The sequence below is a fragment of the Grampus griseus genome, assembly GCF_964374135.1.
Source record: "Grampus griseus genome assembly, chromosome: 3".
Taxonomy (NCBI): domain Eukaryota; kingdom Metazoa; phylum Chordata; class Mammalia; order Artiodactyla; family Delphinidae; genus Grampus; species Grampus griseus.
In genome coordinates, this window is record NC_139019.1 from 152,671,964 (window position 1) to 152,691,555 (window position 19,592).

Below are 19,592 nucleotides of genomic sequence, written 5' to 3' on the forward strand. Positions count from 1 at the left end.
AACCAGCAAGTCAAAAATGGAGATAAAATGGGATCATAGGGAGGGAGAGAGAGAGAGAGAGAGATTATAAAAAATACTTGATTGACAAAAAGTAGGCAGAGTACCTAAACAGACACACCAGTCAAAATGGCCATCATCAAAAAGTCTACAAACAATAAATGCCGGAGAGAGTGTAGAGAAAAGGGAACCCTCCTACACTGTCGGTGGGAATGTAAATTGGTGCAGCCACTATGGAGCACAGCATGGAGGTTCCCCAAAAAACTAAAAGTAGAGTTGCCATATGATCCAGCAATCCCACTCCTGGGCATATATCCAGACAAAACTATAATTTGAAAAGATACACGCACCCCAATGTTCATAGCAGCACTATTTACAACAGCCAAGACATGAGGGCAACCTAAATACCCATCGACAGATGAATGGTTAAAGAAGTTGTGGTATATATGTATACAATGAAATATTACTCAGCCATAAAAAAAAAGAAATAATGCCATTTACAGCTACATGGATGGACCTAGAGATTATCATACTAAGTGAAGTAAGTCAGAAAGAAAAAGGGATTTCGCTGGTGGTCCAGTGGTTAAGAATACGCCTTCCAATGCACGGGACGCAGGTTCAATTGCTGGTCAGGGAACTAAGATCCCACATGCCGCGGGGCAACTAAGCCCGTGTGCCACAACTAGAGAGCCCGCATGCCATACCACAACTAAGACCCAACGCAGCCAAAAATAAATAAATATTTAAAAAAAAAAGAATCTGGGGCTTCCCTGGTGGCAGTGGTTGAGAGTCTGCCTGCCGATGCAGGGGACACGGCTTCGTGCCCAGGTCCAGGAAGATCCCACATGCCGCGGAGCAGCTAGGCCCTGTGAGCCACGGCCGCTGAGCCTGCGCATCCGGAGCCTGTGCTCCGCAACAGGAGAGGCCACAACAGTGAGAGGCCTGCGTACCACAAAAAAATAAAAATAAAAAATCTGCCTTCCAATACAGGGGATGCGAGTTACATCCTTGGTCAGGGAACTAAGATCCCACATGCGGCAGGGCAACTAAGCCTGCATGCCACAACCACTGAGCATGTGAGCCACAACTAGAAAGCCCGTGTTCTGCAACTACAGAGCCCACGCACTCTGCAGCCCCCGCGCTGCAACTGAGCCCACATGCCACAACTAGAGAGAAGCCTGCACGCCACAATGAAAGATCCTGCATGCCACAATGAAGACCCCGAGTGCTGCAACTAAGACCTGACACAGCCAAGAATAAAATAAATATTAAAAAAAAAGAGGGAAGACAAATACCATATGATATCACTTATATGTGTCATCTCACATATGACACAAATGAAGTTACCTACGAAACAGAAACAGACTTGTGGTTGCCAGGGTGGGGGATAGAGGAGAGTTGGATTGGAGTTTGGGACTAGCAGATGCAAACTATTATATATAGAATGGATAAACAACAAGATCCTATTGTATAGGACAGGGAACTATACTGAGTATCCTGTAATAAACCATAATAGAAAAGAATATTAGAAAGAATACATATGTATATAAATGAATCACTTTGCTGTACACCAGAAACTAACACAACACTGTATATCAACTATACTTCAATAAAAAAATAAAATAAATAAACAGACTCACAGACATAGAAAACAAACTTATGGTTATCAAAGGGAAAAAGGGTAGGGAGAGATAAATTAGGAGCTGGGGGTTAACAGTTACACACTATTATATATAAAACAGATAAACAACAAGGTCCTACTGTACAGCACAGGGAACTATATTCAGTATCTTGTAATACCTATAATGGAAAAGAATCTGAGAAAGAATATATATACATATCTGAATCACTTTGCTGTACACCAGAAACTAATACAACATTGTAAACCAGCTACACTTCAATAAAAAATTTAAAAAAAAAAAACTTGAGTGATCCAAAAAAGGTGCCCCCCAAAATCAAAAAAGGACATAAAGATGGCACAAATTAAAAACAAACATCAAGACAATATATTCAAATCTAACTATATCAATAATCACATAAAACTTGAAAGGTCTAAATACCCAAATTAAAGACAGAGACTGTCAGAATGGTAATAAAGACTCAACTATATGTGCTGCCTACAAGAAATTCACATTTCTTTTACATTTAAATGAGATCCTTAAATTAAATTTAAATGTAATTTAAAAGAAAAATTTTAATTACATTTAAATGTAAAGATACAAAAAGATTCAAAATAAGAGGATGAAAACAAAAATACTACAGTAAAACAAGTCAAAAGAAAGCTTGATGGCCACAGCATAATGGAAATAACAACAAAGGAAATAACAACAATAACAACAATGGAAATAACAACAAAGTGCACTCATGAGCTGCACTTAGAAAAAGTCACCCAGTGAAGAGACAGAGAAACCTATGAAGGATTCTACACTAGATAACGAGGTTGACACACCTATAATATAAGGAACATTTGAGAAGTTTATAATGGTTTAAAATAGTTTTCTTTCAAAACGTTGGGACTGTTGAAAGTTTTAAATTTTACAGGCATAGGTTTTGATGTTTAAAACTTATTTTAAGGGAGAAAAATTCCTTGACTTTGCTTAAACATTAAAAGTAATTAAATTGTTAATTGGACTTGTGCAGTATTAACAGCTACGTCATACAGTAAATGTGGGGAAAATCCATTTAGAAAATGATAAATTGTTTTTCCAGAATTACCGTTGTGGCATATTTTCAATTAGTTAATGTGTAATTCATAGTAGCAAAAGTTACATTTTTAAAACTACTTGTATAAACATGTTTCCCAAATACTATGGTTCTTGTGCATAGTTTTTTTTTTAATTTTATTTTATTCATTTGGTTGCACTGGGTCTTGGTTGCAGCTCACCAGCTCCTTAGTTGCAGCACGTGTGCTCCTTAATTGCAGCCAGTGGGCTCCTTAGTTGCAGCTCGCCTCTCCTTAGTTGTGGCATGCGAACTCTTAGTTGCAGCATGCATGTGGGATCTAGTTCCCTGACCAGGGATCGAGCCCGGGCCCCCTGAACTGGGAGCATGGAGTCTTAACCAGTGTGGCACCAGGGAAGTCACTGTGCATAGTTTTTAAGAATCTTGGATTTAGAGACTGTCTTTTCACAAATTATAGGTTTTACAGAAATTGAAGAATTTTGACAGATAAAATGTTGCTTCTATATAAGTAATGATTCTCTACCTTTTATCAAAAGTTCATCTTAGGGCTTCCCTGGTGGCGCAGTGGTTGAGAGTCTGCCTGCCGATGCAGGGGACACGGGTTCGTGCCTCAGTCTGAGAGGATCCCACATGCCGTGGAGCGGCTGGGCCCGTGAGCCATGGCCGCTGAGCCTGCACGTCCAGAGCCTGTGCTCCCCAACGGAAGAGGCCACAACAGTGAGAGGCCTGCGTACCGCAAAAAAAAAAGTTCATCTTAATCTCCTACATTGTGTTACACTATACGGCTTCTCTGTAACAATGTGTAGTTTGTATGCCTTTTTGTATCACAACCAGATAACCAACTAAAGTTGAAGTGACAATCCTACAAAATACAAAAGTCTTATTTCTGAAGACAATTTCAATTGGGGGAATTCTGTTAAATCACATGACTTTCATGCACTGGGCAAAATGGACTATAGGAATGAATCTGGCTTTAGGGTTATTAACCTTCTTGAAGTCAACCACCTAAGATCCTATATAAGCACTAATGGACAAAATTCAAAACTAAATGATAAAAGTTTATTTTTGAGAAATGTCTCAAGTTTTGAAGGTTTTTTTTTTTTAAGGAACACTCATTAAGGAAGTCACTGAAGTAGTATTTTTTAAACTGGAAAAAATCAATCCATGATGCCTGTAAAGTAAATCTAGGTAAATACCATATAAAGAAACTAAGCTAGTTGAAAACATGGCTATATTAGAAGGGAATTTTATTCTCATTCCTATATTATATATGTGACAGAATTGCAAAGAATGGAAATATTTATTTCTTCTAGGCAGCAGAAAAAGTAAGAGTGACTCGTATTTAATAGTCTGTAATATTAACATATATGGACTATATATCAGGATGAAGCAGTGTTAACACAAGATAGCATTTCTAAAATATTATTTTGAACATTAGGTCATTTGGTAATTTTCTATAGTTAAAAGATACTTCTCATGTTTTGAAACTAAATAAATGCAGGGAAATGGCTTAATTATAATTTTAGGCCCGCAGTTTGTAAGTTCCAGAAAAAGGGTATTTGCATGTGAAAGGCATTGTATGCTTTAACCTCATGGATAACTATTTTTATCTACAGGTGAAAAGTTTTAATTATTTTAATAACTAGATATTTTGCTTTTCAGAGGTCTTAAAATGGAAGTAGACCCATTGTTTTGAGGGAATTCCATTACTTTATACAAAAACCAGTCATTCTACGTTTGGTCCTTAATAAAATTTTAATTTGGACAGATTTATTCCAGCTAAGCCATAAATGTTAACATGTAAACTTGTTTTTATTAAAGAATTGTCCTATGGGGACTTTCCTGGCAGTCCAGTGGTTAAGACCCATGCTTTGACTGCAAGGGGCATGGGTTCGATCCCTGGTCAGGGAACTAAGATCCTGCATGCCGCATGGCACGGTCAAAAAAAAAAAAATTCCCCTATCAATAAAAAGAAGGGAACTCCCCAGCAGTCCAGTGGTTAGGACTCCACACTTCCACTGCTGAGGACACAGATTCAATCCCTGATCGGGGAAGCAAAATCTCGCAAGTCACACAGCGTAGCCAAAAAAAAGAAAACTGGAGTAGCTATATTACTGTCATAAGAAGTAAATATCAGAACAAAGATTATCACCAGTGATTAAAAAAAGGTTATTTCATAACAGTAACAGGCTCAATCAAGAGAGAAAAATCCTAAATGTTCACACACCTAATAACAAAACTTCAAAATACATGAAACAAAAATTGACAGAACTGAAAAGAGAAATAGGCAAATCCACAATTATAGTCAAAGGCTATAATACTTCCCTCAAAATATTTGTAGAATATTTGGAGAAAAACAATAAGGATACAGTAAATTTGACATTATCAACCAACTTGACCAGATTGACATTTATAGAAAACATCACCCAAAATACACATTCTTCTCAAGTACACACAGAATATTTACCAAGATAAATGATATTCTAGGTCATAAAACAAGTTTCAATCAATTTAAAAAGGATTCAAATGTACAAAGTACACATGACCAATGTAATTAAATCAGAAATAACTAACAGAAAAACCTAGAAAAATTTCCAAGTACTTAAAAACTATATGTTGTACCTCTAAATAACCTATGAATCAAAGAAGAAATCAAAGGGAAATTAGAAAGTATTTTGAATTAAATGAAAACACAACATGCAAAGAATTTGTGGGATGCTTTAGTAGTTCTTAAGCGAAAATTACACCATTAAACACCTATATTAGAAAAGAAGGTCTCTTGCTCAGCTTGACCTTAGCTTCCATTTAAGAAAGTAGAATCAAAAGAGAAAACGAAACTAAGCAGAAGAGGGACTTCCCTGGTGGTTCGGTGGGCAAGACTCTGCACTCCCAATGCAGGGGGCCCGGGTTTGATCCCTGGTCGGGGAACTAGATCCCACATGCGTGCTGCAACTAAGAGTCCGCATGTCGCAACTAAGAAGTCTGCATGCTGCAACTAAGACCCGGTGCAGCCAAAATAAATATGTTTATAAATAAATAATAAAAAATAAAATAAGCACAAGAAAGGAAATAAAGATCAAAGTAGAAATCAATTAAACTGAAAACAGAAAAATTAAACAGAAAATCAGTGAATGCAAAAGTGATAAACCAGGCCAATCAAGATGAAGAAGAGCTGTATCAGGAATAAGAGAGGTGTTATCACCATACATTCTACAGATTTCAAAAGGTATAACAACGAAATATTATAAACAACTATTTATAACAAGAAATTCAACAATGTAGTTGAAATGGACAAATTCCTTGAAATATACAATCAAAGCTTACTCAAGAAAAGAGATAACTTTAATAGCATTGTATGTATTAACGAAGTTGAAATTGTAGTTAAAATCCTTTCCACAAACAAAACTTCAAGCCCAGATGATTTTACTGGCAAATTCTATCAAACATTTAAGTTAGAAATAATATAAACTCTTCTAAAAAACTGAAGAGGATACATTTCCTAACTCATTCTATAAAGCCAAAATTACCCTGACATCAAAACCAGATAAAGACATTATAAGAAAACTACAAACCAATAACCCTCATGAAGATACGTGCAAAAATCCTAAATGAAATTTTAGCAAATCAAATCCAACATCAGGAGCAAGGGAAGTTTATCCCAAGAATGCTGGATTGATTTAATATTCAAAGATCAATGTAATTCACCACTCTGCCAGACTGAAAAAGAAAAATCATAACTTCATGTCATACACTAAGAAAAAACATTTGAAAAACAAACACTGTATGCTAACACATATATATGGAATATAAAAAAATGGTTCTGAAGAACGTAGGGGCAGGACAGGAATAAAGACGCAGACGTAGAGAATGGACTTGAGGACACGGAGAGCGGGAAAGGTAAGCTTGGATGAAGTGAGAGAGTGCCATGGACATATATACAGTACCAAATGTAAAATAGATACCTAGTGGGAAGCAGCAGCACAGCACAGGGAGATCAGCTTGGTGCTTTGTGACCACCTAGAGGGGTGGGATAGGGAGGGTGGGAGGGAATGCAAGAGGGAGGGGATATAGGGATATATGTATATGTATAGCTGATTCACTCTGTTATAAGGCAGAAACTAACACACCATTGTAAAGCAATTATACTCCAATAAAGATGTTAAAAAAGAAAAAAGAAAAAACATTTGACAAAATCCAATACCCATTCCTGATCAAAACTCTCAGATGGTTTTACTTTTAGAGCACATAGTTATGCCTAAGCTCTCTTTCATAAAGGGTTGAACAGATACTAACAACAAAACAAATGCTATGAGATTCAAAAAACTATTCTCTAAAAGATGGAGAAAAAAATGGCAGACAGGAATTTATCTTTCCATTTCCAGGAAAGCTAAAACTTATCTAACTGAAATACTTCAAATTTACAACTGAGAATCCTGAAAATGGGGAATTGAAGATTGAAGAAGACAAGAATAAATACAGGTGGACCCTGAACAACGAGAGGGTTATGGGTACCGACCCTCCGCAGAGTCAAAAATTTGTGTATAACTTACAGGCGGCACCCTATATATACACGGATCCTCCATATCTGCAAATCCTCCATAACTGCGGTTCTGCATCTGCAGGTTCAACCAACCACAGATCATGTAATACAGTAATATTTACTATTGAAAAAAATCCATGTATAAGTGGACTCATGCAGTTCAAACCTGTGTTGTTCAAGGATCAACTGTAGATCCAATTCATTGGATCTAACGGGCCCCATGGATTGTTTTGGGACCAACAGAATCCAACTGGGTACTGATCCTTATGTGCATCTTTCTTCAGGCAGTGAGGCAGGTGATCCAACTGATATCAAAGAAGTGATTTCATGATACAGCACGCTTTTTGTACTCTCTTATATAAATGTGTTTCTTACAATATGTCTACCAGCTTATATCATACAACAGAAACTTTTAATAAACAGTTACTATGTACTGCAGACTTATTATGTGTCAGGTACTTTAAATACATCACCTCATTTAATTCCTCTCAAAATTCCTGTGAGGACTTCCCAGGTGGCACAGTGGTTAAGAATCCGCCTGCCAATGCAGGGGACATGGGTTCGATCCCTGGGCTGGAAGATCCCACATGCCACGGAGCAACTAAGCCCATACACCACAACTACTGAGCCTGTGCTCTAGAGCCCATGAGCCACAACTACTGAGCCCACGTGCCACAACTACCAAAGCCCACGCACCTAGAGCCCGTACTCCACAACAAGAGAAGCCACCACAATGAGAGGCCTGCACACCGCAACGAAGAGTAGCCCCCGCTTGCCACAACTAGAGAAAGCCCATGTGAAGCAATGAAGACCCAACACAGCCAAAAATAAAATAAATTTATTAAAAAAAAAAAAGATACATGCACCCCTATGTTCATAGCAGCACTGTTCACAATAGCGAAGACATGGAAACAACCTAAATGTCCATCAACAGATGAGTGGAGAAAGGAAATGTGATACATATATACAATGGAATGCTACTCAGCCATAAAAAAGAACGAAATAATGCCATTTGCAGCAACATGGATGCAACTAAAGATTATCATACTGAGTGAAGTAAGTCAGAAAGAGAAAGACAAATACCATATGATATCACTTACATGTGGAATCTAAAATACAACATGAACCTATCTATGAAACAGAAACAAAATCACGGACATAGAGAACAGATTGGTGGTTGCCAAAGGGGGAGTGGGTTGGGGGAGGGATGGAGTGGGAGGTTGGGGTTAGCAGCTGTAAACTTTTATATATAGAGTGGATAAACAACAAGTTCCCACTGTATAGCACTATATAGAGAACTATATCTGGTATCCTATGATAAACCACAATGGAAAAGAATATTTTTAAAAAAGAATGTATATATACGTAAATATACAAAAAACTGAATCACTTTTCTATACAGCAGTAATTAACACAACATTTTAAATCAATTATACTTCAATTTAAAAAAGAAAGGGAGGGACGGAGGGAGGAAGGAAGGAAGGAAGGAAGAAAAAAGTAAGACATTTCCTGGCTTCTTCTGCACCAGAGAACTAGAATGTTTTCTTGAAGAAATATTGAAATAAATAAAACAGCAGCACCAACAAGTAAAGCTTAATACAGGTATTTTTTGATAATGTCTACTAATCTAGGCCAAGCACTATTGTTAGGTATTTAAGATACAAAATTCTTAACCTCTAGGAAATCATGGTCTAGTGTTGAAGGCAGTAAAACACAGCGGCAGTTTCAAAACAGTGTGACAATCAATACTACAGAAATATAGGTTCTATGAAAGCATAAGAGATGGCCAACTGACCCCAATCTTGGAAGATCTGCAAGGACCCGCCCCCCCGCCCGCCAAAGAAACTGACATCTAAGCTGAAGAATAAATTAAAGTTACTGCTGTCAGCAGTGCAAAGAGCAGAAGAAATATCAAGTAATTCATTTAATTTTAAACTCACAGCCCAAAAGAATGACTGTACCAACTACTTTTTTACACTGTAAAACAAAGTCTTTTTTAAAAATGCACAAAAATACCAAGATACTAAAAGAACATAAAGTAATATTAAAAATTAGTTGGTGCGGGCTTCCCTGGTGACGCAGTGGTTGAGAGTCCGCCTGCCAATGCAGGGGACACACGTTCGTGCCCCAGTCTGGGAGAATCCCACAAAAAAAAAAAAAAAAAGAAAAGAAAAATTAGTTGGTAGACCAGTTTTATGAACAAATCCTAGTAAACCTTAAAGAACAGAAAATTCCTCTACTATTTAAACTGGTAGAACATTAAAATAATGAAAAGCTTCCTCTATTTTATACCATAAACCTAATCCTAAAATCTGATGAAAACAATACCAAAAAAAGACAATTACATAAAACAAACGCCACTAGGAATACAGATGCAAACTCATAAATGATATACTGAGAAAGAAAATTCAATATTATGTTAATGTAATATATCATGACCAAGTAAGATTTACTCCAGAAATGCGAAGATGTTCCAAAATTTAAAACTGTATTAATATATAATACTAACTGATAACAGGAAAAAAACTGTATCATCATCTTGCTAAATAATGAAATTTGATTAAATATTTGATTAAACATACATTTCTAAAAATACTAATAGTAAATAAGCAGTTAAAGAATATTTCTGAAACATAATAAAGAACAGAAATATGAAACATACAGCAAAACATAAGAATACTTCCACAATTAAATTCAAGATCAAGATAAAGATGTACTCTATCACTGACATCAATCAACATTATTGTGGAGTCTACAGTCAATGCAATAAAACAAGCAAAAAAGTTAATTGTAAACACTAGAAAGGAAAAGAGAAAAATTATCATTATTAGCAGATATAAGTGCCTATCTAAAAAACATAAGATAATCAACTGAATATTTATTTCAAAAATATGTTATAGATCAATGTAACAAAATAGAAAATCCAAAAACTAACCTATTTACAGACAAAATTTTAATTTACAATAAAGGTGAAATTTCAAATCTTTGGAGAAAGGATAGATTGCTGAAAAACATTGGTAGAAGTGCCTAACCACTGAGACTCAGTTTTTCAATATAAATGTACACTGTTTAGAGACACATGTAAATGTGGTAGCAATGTAAAGAAAAGAATGGAAAAGATAAATATAGTAGTTACCTCTGGATGTGTGGAAAGAGACGCATTTGGGGAGGGTCCACACTAAGTCAAGAGGGCTTCAAATATGGTGAATACATGTGTTCAGATTCTTTTTTTTAAACTATGCATTTACATATTATGCACTCTCCTGTACATACAATATATTTGACAATTTTTAAAAATTTAATGAGATAAATCTGTATGTGCTGTTATAGAAAGATCTACAAGTAATATTAAGTGAAAAAGCAAAACATTATGTGTCACGTGATTCGTTTCCTGTAAAAGTTTTTATTGATGGTATTATGGATAAAGATTTTTTTTTCTGGAAGAATACAGAAGAAACTGTTACCTTTCATTAAATGTACACTGACTCAGATGTACATGCTCATTGTACACCTTTCTACAGTTTTATTTTCAAACACTTTTGAACTGTTTTTATTCTGTTTTGATTTTTTAACAGGTATGTATATAACTTTTTTTTTTTTTTTTTGCGGTACACGGGCCTCTCACTGTTGTGGCCTCTCCCGTCGTGGAGCACAGGCTCTGGACGCGCAGGCTCAGCGGCCATGGCTCACGGGCCCAGCCGCTCCGCGGCATGTGGGATCTTCCCGGGCCGGGGCATGAACCCGTGTCCCCTGCATCGGCAGGCGGACTCCCAACCACTGCGCCACCAGGGAAGCCCTAACTTTTTAATATAAATGTACATGTATAACTATTTTACTCTTGTCAATATTAAGTTTAGTTATCCAAATAGTAGCATCAATGGATTGTTCTCTTCTTTATACTTATATACTTTAAAAAAGAACTATTTAGACAAAATCCTAATTAAAAATCAGACTACAAGAAAGTTCCCCCCAGAAAAACAAATATCCAACAGAAATATGAAAAACTGTTCCATCTTGCTTATTATTAAAAACATACTTCTGATTATCAAGTTGGGAAAAATAAAAAATGTCATAAGTCTTTGCAGGGAACAAGGAAATTAACAAACTACTGATAAGAATATAAATGAGACTATTCAGACTGTAAAGGTTCTGACAGAGTATACCATATTAAAATTCTAAACTGATTTTGTAGGGATTATGGAGTCAAGGATTTCTAAGCAAGCAAGTACAAAGATCTAAAATTTAAATTCTTAGAAAAAAGCTGGAGTAAGCTAAGTGAAATTTAGAGAGAAAAAACTGAAGGCAGAGAAGCAAGTTAAGCGTCTGCTATAAGAACTCAAATAACAAGTGATCAAGAAAATAAATGAAAAATGGAACAGGAAGGACAGATGTGAGTGTCATTTAAGAGGTTAAACGCTAAAGGATGTGGGACTCCCCTGGTGGTCCAGTGGTAAAGAATCCGCCTCCCAATGCAGGGGATGCGGATTCAATCCCTGGTCGGGGAACTAAGATCCCACATGCCACGGGGCAACTACTGAGCCCGCACACCTCAACTAGAGAACTGTGTGCCTCAAACTACAAAGCCCACGTGCTCTGGAGCCCGAAAGCCGCAACTACAAAGACCAACACGCTCTGGAGCCCATGCACCACAATCAGAGAGAGAAAACCCTCGCACCACAACGAAGATCCCACATGCCGCAACAAAGACCCGACGCAGCCAAAAATAAAAATAAATTTAAAAAAAAAAAGAAAAATCATATTAAAAAAGCTAAAGGATATGGTGAATCACTTGTGGTGAATGATTAGGTATAAAACATGAGATAGATGAAAGAGTTAGAGATAATTCTGAGCTTTATAACTTGAGGTAAATGAGTGGTTCTACCATCAAATGAGATAGAAGATAAAGAAGAGCGAGAGGTAAACTTAGAGGAAAAAACTATGACTTACTTCACTGGCTTACTGGATGTGACCTATAGACAGGTACAAATCTCCAATTAACAAATGGAAATAGGGAACAAAGGAAAGATGTTAAGATCTATTACAGCACTGTCCAACAAAGCTTTCTACAATGAAGGAAATGTTCTATACCTGCGCTAACACAGCAGGTACTAGAGGTGACTAGTGCAAGAAAGGAACTGATTTTTCCTTGTATTTAATTTTAATTAATTTAAATTTAAATAGCTACAGGTGGCTAGTTGCTACCACATTGGACAGAGTATATCTAGAGACTTAAAAGGCATTTCCATTGTCTTTCTCTCACTTTCCAAACATATGAAAATTAAGATTCACATCTAACTTATTCAAATAGTTTTAAAATACCACCTTCAGTTAATATAAAACTGAGGAACTATGATCCATCCTCAGCCAAACAGTATTTCTTTCTTTCTTTTAAGTAATTTTTTTTTTTTTCGGTACGCAGGCCTCTCACTGTTGTGGCCTCTCCCTTTGTGGAGCACAGGCTCCGGACACGCAGGCCCAGCGGCCATGGCTCATGGGCCCAGCCGCTCCATGGCATGTGGGATCTTCCCAGACCGGGGCACAAACCCGTGTCCCCTGCATCGGCAGGCAGACTCTCAACCACTGTGCCACCAGAGAAGCCCTTAAGTAATTCTTAATTCCATTTACAAATCAAAATGAAGCTAAGTAAAAACTGCATGGTCAGGACTTCCCTGACGGTCCAGTGGTTAAAACTTCGCCTTCCAATGCAGGGGGTGCGGGTTTGATCCCTGGTCGGGGAGCTAAGATCCCACATGCCTCCCGGCCAAGACACCAAAACATAAAACAGAAGAAATATTGTAACAAATTCAATAAAGACTTAAAAATGGTCCACAACAAAAAAAAAAACCTTAAAAAAATTTTTTTAATTAAAAAAAAAAAAATCAAAAAACTTCATGGTGTCATTAAGGTATAGTCTCACAAAACAAACCAGTCACAGATAAGGAGGCCTAGTCTGAGACCTAGTGCTCTACTCTTCATAATACTGACCTCTCCATCACTATCAGATATCACAATGAATGCATCCTCAAGTCTACGCTTCTTCTTCACATTGACAGGACTGGTAGTTTCTATATCTTTCCTCTCCAGGTTCTGAGCTTCAGAGACTTCTTTAACTTTTTTCTTTCTCCGTGGCATCCTTTTGTCTGAAATACAAGGAAAAATAATTTAAAGTATAAGTTTTTTAGATGCTATTTGTAATTTGGTCATGTAAAAAAAAAAGATATGCATCTAACAGAAGTAAAACTGGATTTCTGAACTCTTCTACTACTCATTAAGATTTGTATTTTTTCTATAAAGGAAAAAATACATATATAAATATATAAACCTCATCTCTTCAGCGATATTTCAATAGGAAAAATACAATAATTTATCCTAGTTCCTTAAACATTAACTTAAATAATTGGTCCTCTTGACTATATATTATTATTTATTTAAAAGTTTTTTTTTAATACCAATGCCTCAACCCAATAAAGGACATCTTCAAAATACCCACTGCTAATATCATACTTAAAGGTGAAAGACTAAATGCTTTCCTCTTAGGACAGGAACAAGACAAGAATGTCTGCTTTCATCATTTCTATTGAACATTATACTGGAGGCTCTAGACAGGTCAATTAAGCAAGAAGAAGAAATAAAAGACATCCAAATAGGAAAGGAAGAAGTAAAACTACTGCCTTTTGTAGATGGCATGATCTTGTATTCAAAAAATAAGAACTAAGAAATCCACTAAAAAACTGTTATAATTAATGAAAAAGTTCAGCAAGATTGCTGGATACAAGGTAAATATACAAAAATCAATTATACTGTTATCTACTAGCAATAAATAACCCAAAAATGAAAATTTTAAATTCCATTCTTAATAGCATCAAAAATAATAAAATTCTTAAATAATAATAAAATTCTTAACAAAATTTAACAAAAGCGCAACACCTGCAACTGAAAACTTTAAAATATTGTTGAAAGATATAAAAGATCTAAGTAAATGCAAAGACATCCCATGTTCATGAACTAGAAGACTTGACATTGTTAAGACAACAATATTCCCCAAATTGCTCTACAGATACAACATAATCCCTAATACAATTCCTATTGGCTTTTTTGTAGACATAGACAAGTTGATCCTAAAATTCATATGGAAAAACAGAGGTCCCAGAATAGCCAAAATAATCTTGAAAAAAAGGAACAAAGCTGAAGGACTCACACATCTCAATTTCAAAACTTACTACAAAGCTACATCATCAAGACCGTGTGGCACTGGCACAAGAACAGAAATAAAGATAAATGGAATAGAAGAACTATCATTATGTGACAGTCAGGAAAACACCCACACGTTTGCTATCAATTGCTTTCGACAAAGGTACCAAGATAGTTCAATGGGCAAAGTATAAGTCTCTTCAACAAATGGTACTGGGACAACCAGATATCCAAATGCAAAAGAATGAAACTGGACCTCTACCTCACATAATAAAGAACTGCACGAAATAAATGGATCAAAGACCAGAATGAAAGAGCAAAACCTATAAAATTCTTAAGCAAAACATATGCATAAAGCTTTGTCATCTTGGACAGGCAATAGTTTGTTAAATATGACATAAAAAGCATAAACAACAATGGGACTTCCCTGGTGGCGCAGTGGTTAAGAATCCACCTGCCAATGCATGGGACATGGGTTCAAGCCCTGGTCCGGGAAGATCCCACATGCCACACAGCAACTAAGCCCATGCACCACAACTACTGAGCCTGCACTCTAGAGCCCGTGATCCCCAACTACTGAGTGCACGTGCAACAACTACTGAAGCCTGCATGCCTAGAGCCCATGCTCTGCAAAAGAGAAGCCATCGCAGTGAAGCACACGCACCGCAATGAAGAGCAGCCCCCACTTGCCGCAACTAGAGAAAGCCTGTGCGCAGCAACAAAGACCCAACGCAGCCAAAAATAAATAAATAAAATAAACATATGTATTTTTTTAAAAAAGCATAAGCAACAAAAGAAAGAACAGATAAACTGGGCTTCATCTTATTAAAAACCTTTGTGCTCCAAACCATAATATTAAGAAAAGTTTAAAAAAATAATAAAGAATGGGAAAAATATTTGCAAAGCATCTATATAATAAAGGAACTGTATACAGAATATATAAAGAACTCTTGCAACTCAACAGTAAAAGGGCAAATAAACCAACTATAAAATGGGCAAAGAATATGAACACACATTTCTCCAAAGAAGATATATAAATGACCAGTAAGCACATGAAAAGGTGTTCAACACAATTAGTCATCAGGCAAATGCAAAGCCCACTAATGATTGCTATAAAAAAATAATAGAAAACAACAAGTGCTGACGAGGATATGGAGAAACTGGAATCCTAGTATATTGTTGATGGGAATGTAAAATGGTTCAGTCACTGTGGGGGAAAAAAGAAGGAATGAAGTATTAATACAGGCTACAACATGAATAAACCTTGAAAACATGTTTAGTCAAAGAAGGCAGTCACAAAATATCACATTTTATATGAAACATCCAGAAGAGCAAATCTATAAACATAGAAAGTAGATTAGTGGTTGTCAAGGACAGGGGGATTGGAAGAGTTGAAGAGTAACCACTAAGGGGCAGAGAGATTTCTTTTCTGAGGTAATAAAATGTTTTAAAATTCTATACTTTTCAATTGCATGTTTTTTAATTGAAAATATAATTGATGTACAATATTATGTTATTTTCAGGTATATTAGATAGTGATCTGACATTTGCATACATTATGAAATGATCACCATAATAAGTCTAGTAACTCATCTGCACCCATACAAAACTATTAAAATATTACTGACCATATTCCTTATGCTATTACATCCTCATGGCTTATTTATCTTTTAACTAGAGATTTATACCTCAATCCCTTTCATCAATTTTGCCCCATCTCCAATCCCCCTCCCCTTTGGCAACCGCCAGTTTATTCTCTGTATCTATGAGTCTGTTTTGTTTTGTTTTTTAGATTCCACATATAAGTGAGATCACACATCTGTACTTGTCTTTTTCTGTCAGACTTATTTCACTTAGCATAATACCCTCTAGATCTATCTATGCTGTTCCAAATGGCAAAATTTCATTTTCTTATGGCTCAGTAATATTTCACTGTGTGTGTGTGTGTGTGTGTGTGTGTGTGTGTGTATGACTTCTTCTTTATCCACTAACATATCAATAGACATTTAGGTTGCTTCCATATCTTGGTTACTATAAATAATGCTGCAATTAACACTGGTGTGCATATATCTTTTCAAATTAGTGTTTTTGTTTTCTTCGGGTAAATACTCAGAAGTGAAATTGCTGGATTATATGGCAGTTCAGTTTTTTAATTTCAGTTGTATAGTTTAAGTGGGTGGATTATATGGTAAGTGAATCATATCTCAAAGTTGTGGGGGATTTTTATTTTAAGAAAACAGCAAATGTTGTCAAGGATGTGGAGAAATTTTTTATAAATTTATTTATTTATTGGCTGTGTTGGGTCTTTGTTGCTGTGTAAGGTCTTTCTCTAGTTGCAGCAAGCAGGGACTACTCTTCATTGCGTTGCACGGGCTTCTCATTGTGGTGGCTTCTCTTGTTGCAGAGCACCGGCTCTAGGCATGTGGGCTTCAGTAGTTGTGGCACACGGGCTCAGTAGCTGTGGCTCACAGGCTCTAGAGCACAGGCTCAGTAGTTGTGGCACATGGGCTTAGTTGCTCCACGGCATGTGGGATCTTCCTGGACCAGGGCTCGAACTCGTGTCCCCTGAGTTGGCAGGCAGATTCTTAACCACTGCACCACCAAGGAAGTCCCAAGGATGCAGAGAAATTAAAACTTTCATCCACTGCTAGTGAGAATATAAAATTCTGCAGCTGCTGTGGAAAATAGCTTGGCAATTCCTCAAAAAGTTAAAATACACTTAGCAATTCTACTCCCAGGTAAACACCCAATAAAATTAAAAAGTATTCAAAAAAAAAACTTGTACTTAAATGTTCATAACAGCCTTAATTATAATAGCCAAAAAATGTAAATAACCCAAATGATGAATGGATACACAAAATGTGGGACATCCATAAAATGGAATATTGGTCAGCCTTAAAAAGGAATAAAGTACTAATACATGCTACAACATGGATAAACCTTGAAAACATTATGTTAAATGAAAGCAGCCAGACACAAAAGCCCACATATTGTATGATTCTGTCTATATGAAACATCCTGAATAGACAAATCTACAGAGACAGAAAGCAGATTAAGACTGCTAGAAGTTGGAGGAGAGAGAAATATAGACTGACTACTTAATGACTATAGGGTTTCTTTCTGGGGTGATGAAAATGTTTAAAATTAGAAAGTGGTGATAGCTGCACAACATTTTGAAGGTACAAAAAGCTATTAAATTATACACTTTAAAATGACTAAAATGTTGGATTTTATGTTCTATGAATTCTACCTAAATTAAAAAAAAAACCTCCCCAGGTGATTTTACATTATAACCAAAGCAGAGACTTAATGACTTAAATAGTCACTGATTTAAAAAGAACAACCTTAGGACTTCCCTGGTGGCGCAGTGGTTAAGAATCCACCTGCCAATGCAGGGGACACGGGTTCGAGCCCTGGTCCGGGAAGACCCACATGCCACAGAGCAACTAAGCCCGTGTGCCACAACTACTGAGCCTGAGTGCCACAACTACTGAAGCCCACGGGCCTAGAGCCCATGCTCCACAACAAGAGAAGCCACCACAATGAGAAGCCCACGCACCACAACTAGAGAAAGCCAGTGCGCAGCAACGAAGACCCAACATGGCCAATAAATAAATAAATAAATTTATTAAAAAAAAAAAAAAAAGAACCACCTTAGGGACTTCCCTGGTGGCATAGTGGATATGACTCCACGCTCCCAATGCAGGGGACCCAGGTTTGATCCCTGGTCAGGGAACTAGGTCCCACATGCACGCTGCAACTAAGAGTTCGCATGCCACAACTAAGGAGCCTGCCTGCCGCAACTAAAACCTAACGCAACCAAATTTTTTTTTTTAAGGCAAAGCAATTTTAAAAAAATAAAATAAAAAGAACAACCTTAACTGTGTTACAAACTGCTCAAACTGTTTAATCATCCAACTACTCCTAAGGGAAATGTTACATCTTATTATCAAAAAAAGTCTGTACAGGGCTTCCCTGGTGGCGCAGTGGTTGGGAGTCCGCCTGCCAATGCAGGGGACGCGGGGATTCGTGCCCCGGTCCAGGAGGATCCCACGTGCCATGGAGCGGCTGGGCCCATAAGCCGTAGCTGCTGAGCCTGCGCATCCGGAGCCTGTGCTCCGCAATGGGAGGGGCTCCAGCAGTGAGAGGCCCACGTACCGCAAAAAAAAAAAAAAGTCTGTACAATCCTAGTATTAAGGGAGGATAGTAATAAAATGTACACCCAAACACTTCCAATCCAGAGTCATTCACAAAATCATTCCCTATCATAAGAATGGAAGCTAAACACAAATTTCTATTCTTAATGCATATTTTTTAATGACTTAAGTCTTGAAGAAATCACACAGAAAAGAAGAAAATATTAAGCTAATAGGTAAATTTTTTACTGTAGTATAGATGATTTACAATACTGTGTTGGTTCCAGGTGTACAGCAAGGTGATTCGGGTTTTTTTTTTCAGATTATTTTCCCTTACAGGTTATTGTAAGATACCAAATACTGTTGTTCCCTGTGTTATACAGTAAATCCTTGCTGCTTATCCATTTTATGTATAGTAGTTTGTATCTGTTAATCCCCTACTCCTAATTTATCCCTCCCCACCCTTCCCTTTCCCCACTGGTAACCGTAAGTTTGTTTTCTATGTCTGTGAGTCTGTTTCTGTTTTATATACAGATTCATTTGTATTATTTTTTAGATTCCACATATAAGTATTATTATATACTTGTCTTTCTGTCTGACTTCACTTAGTATGATAATCTCTAGGGCCATCCATGTTGCTGCAAATGGCATTATTTTATTCATTTTCATGGCTGAGTAATATTCCATTTTACACACACACACACACACACACACCCCACATCTCCTTAAACCAATCATCTATTGATGGGCATCTAGGTTGTTTCCATGTCTTGGCTATTGTAAATAGTGCTGTTATGAACATTGGGGTGTCTGTATCTTCTCAAATTAGAGGTTTTGTTTTTCGTTTTATACAGCAGATCAAATTAGAGTTTTTTTCATCTTTTCTGGATATATGCCTAGGAGTAGGATTACTGGATCATATGGTATCTCTACTTTTACTTTTTTAAGGAACTCCATAACTGTTTTCCATAGTGGCTGCATCAATTTACATTCCCACCAACAGTATAAAAGGGTTCCCTTTTCTCCACACTCTCTCCAGCATTTGT

The 19,592-nt window shown here is 36.7% G+C and overlaps 1 protein-coding gene across 1 annotated transcript in view; it reads right to left on the reverse strand.

Moving 5' to 3' along the window:
* UIMC1 (ubiquitin interaction motif containing 1) overlaps nt 1–19,592 on the reverse strand; it is a 136,177-nt gene that overhangs the window by 109,214 nt on the left and 7,371 nt on the right. The window contains 1 exon segment of the mRNA XM_082651868.1: nt 13,205–13,359. Within this exon segment, the coding sequence (XP_082507994.1) occupies nt 13,205–13,351 (147 nt within the window). The 5' untranslated portion in view covers nt 13,352–13,359.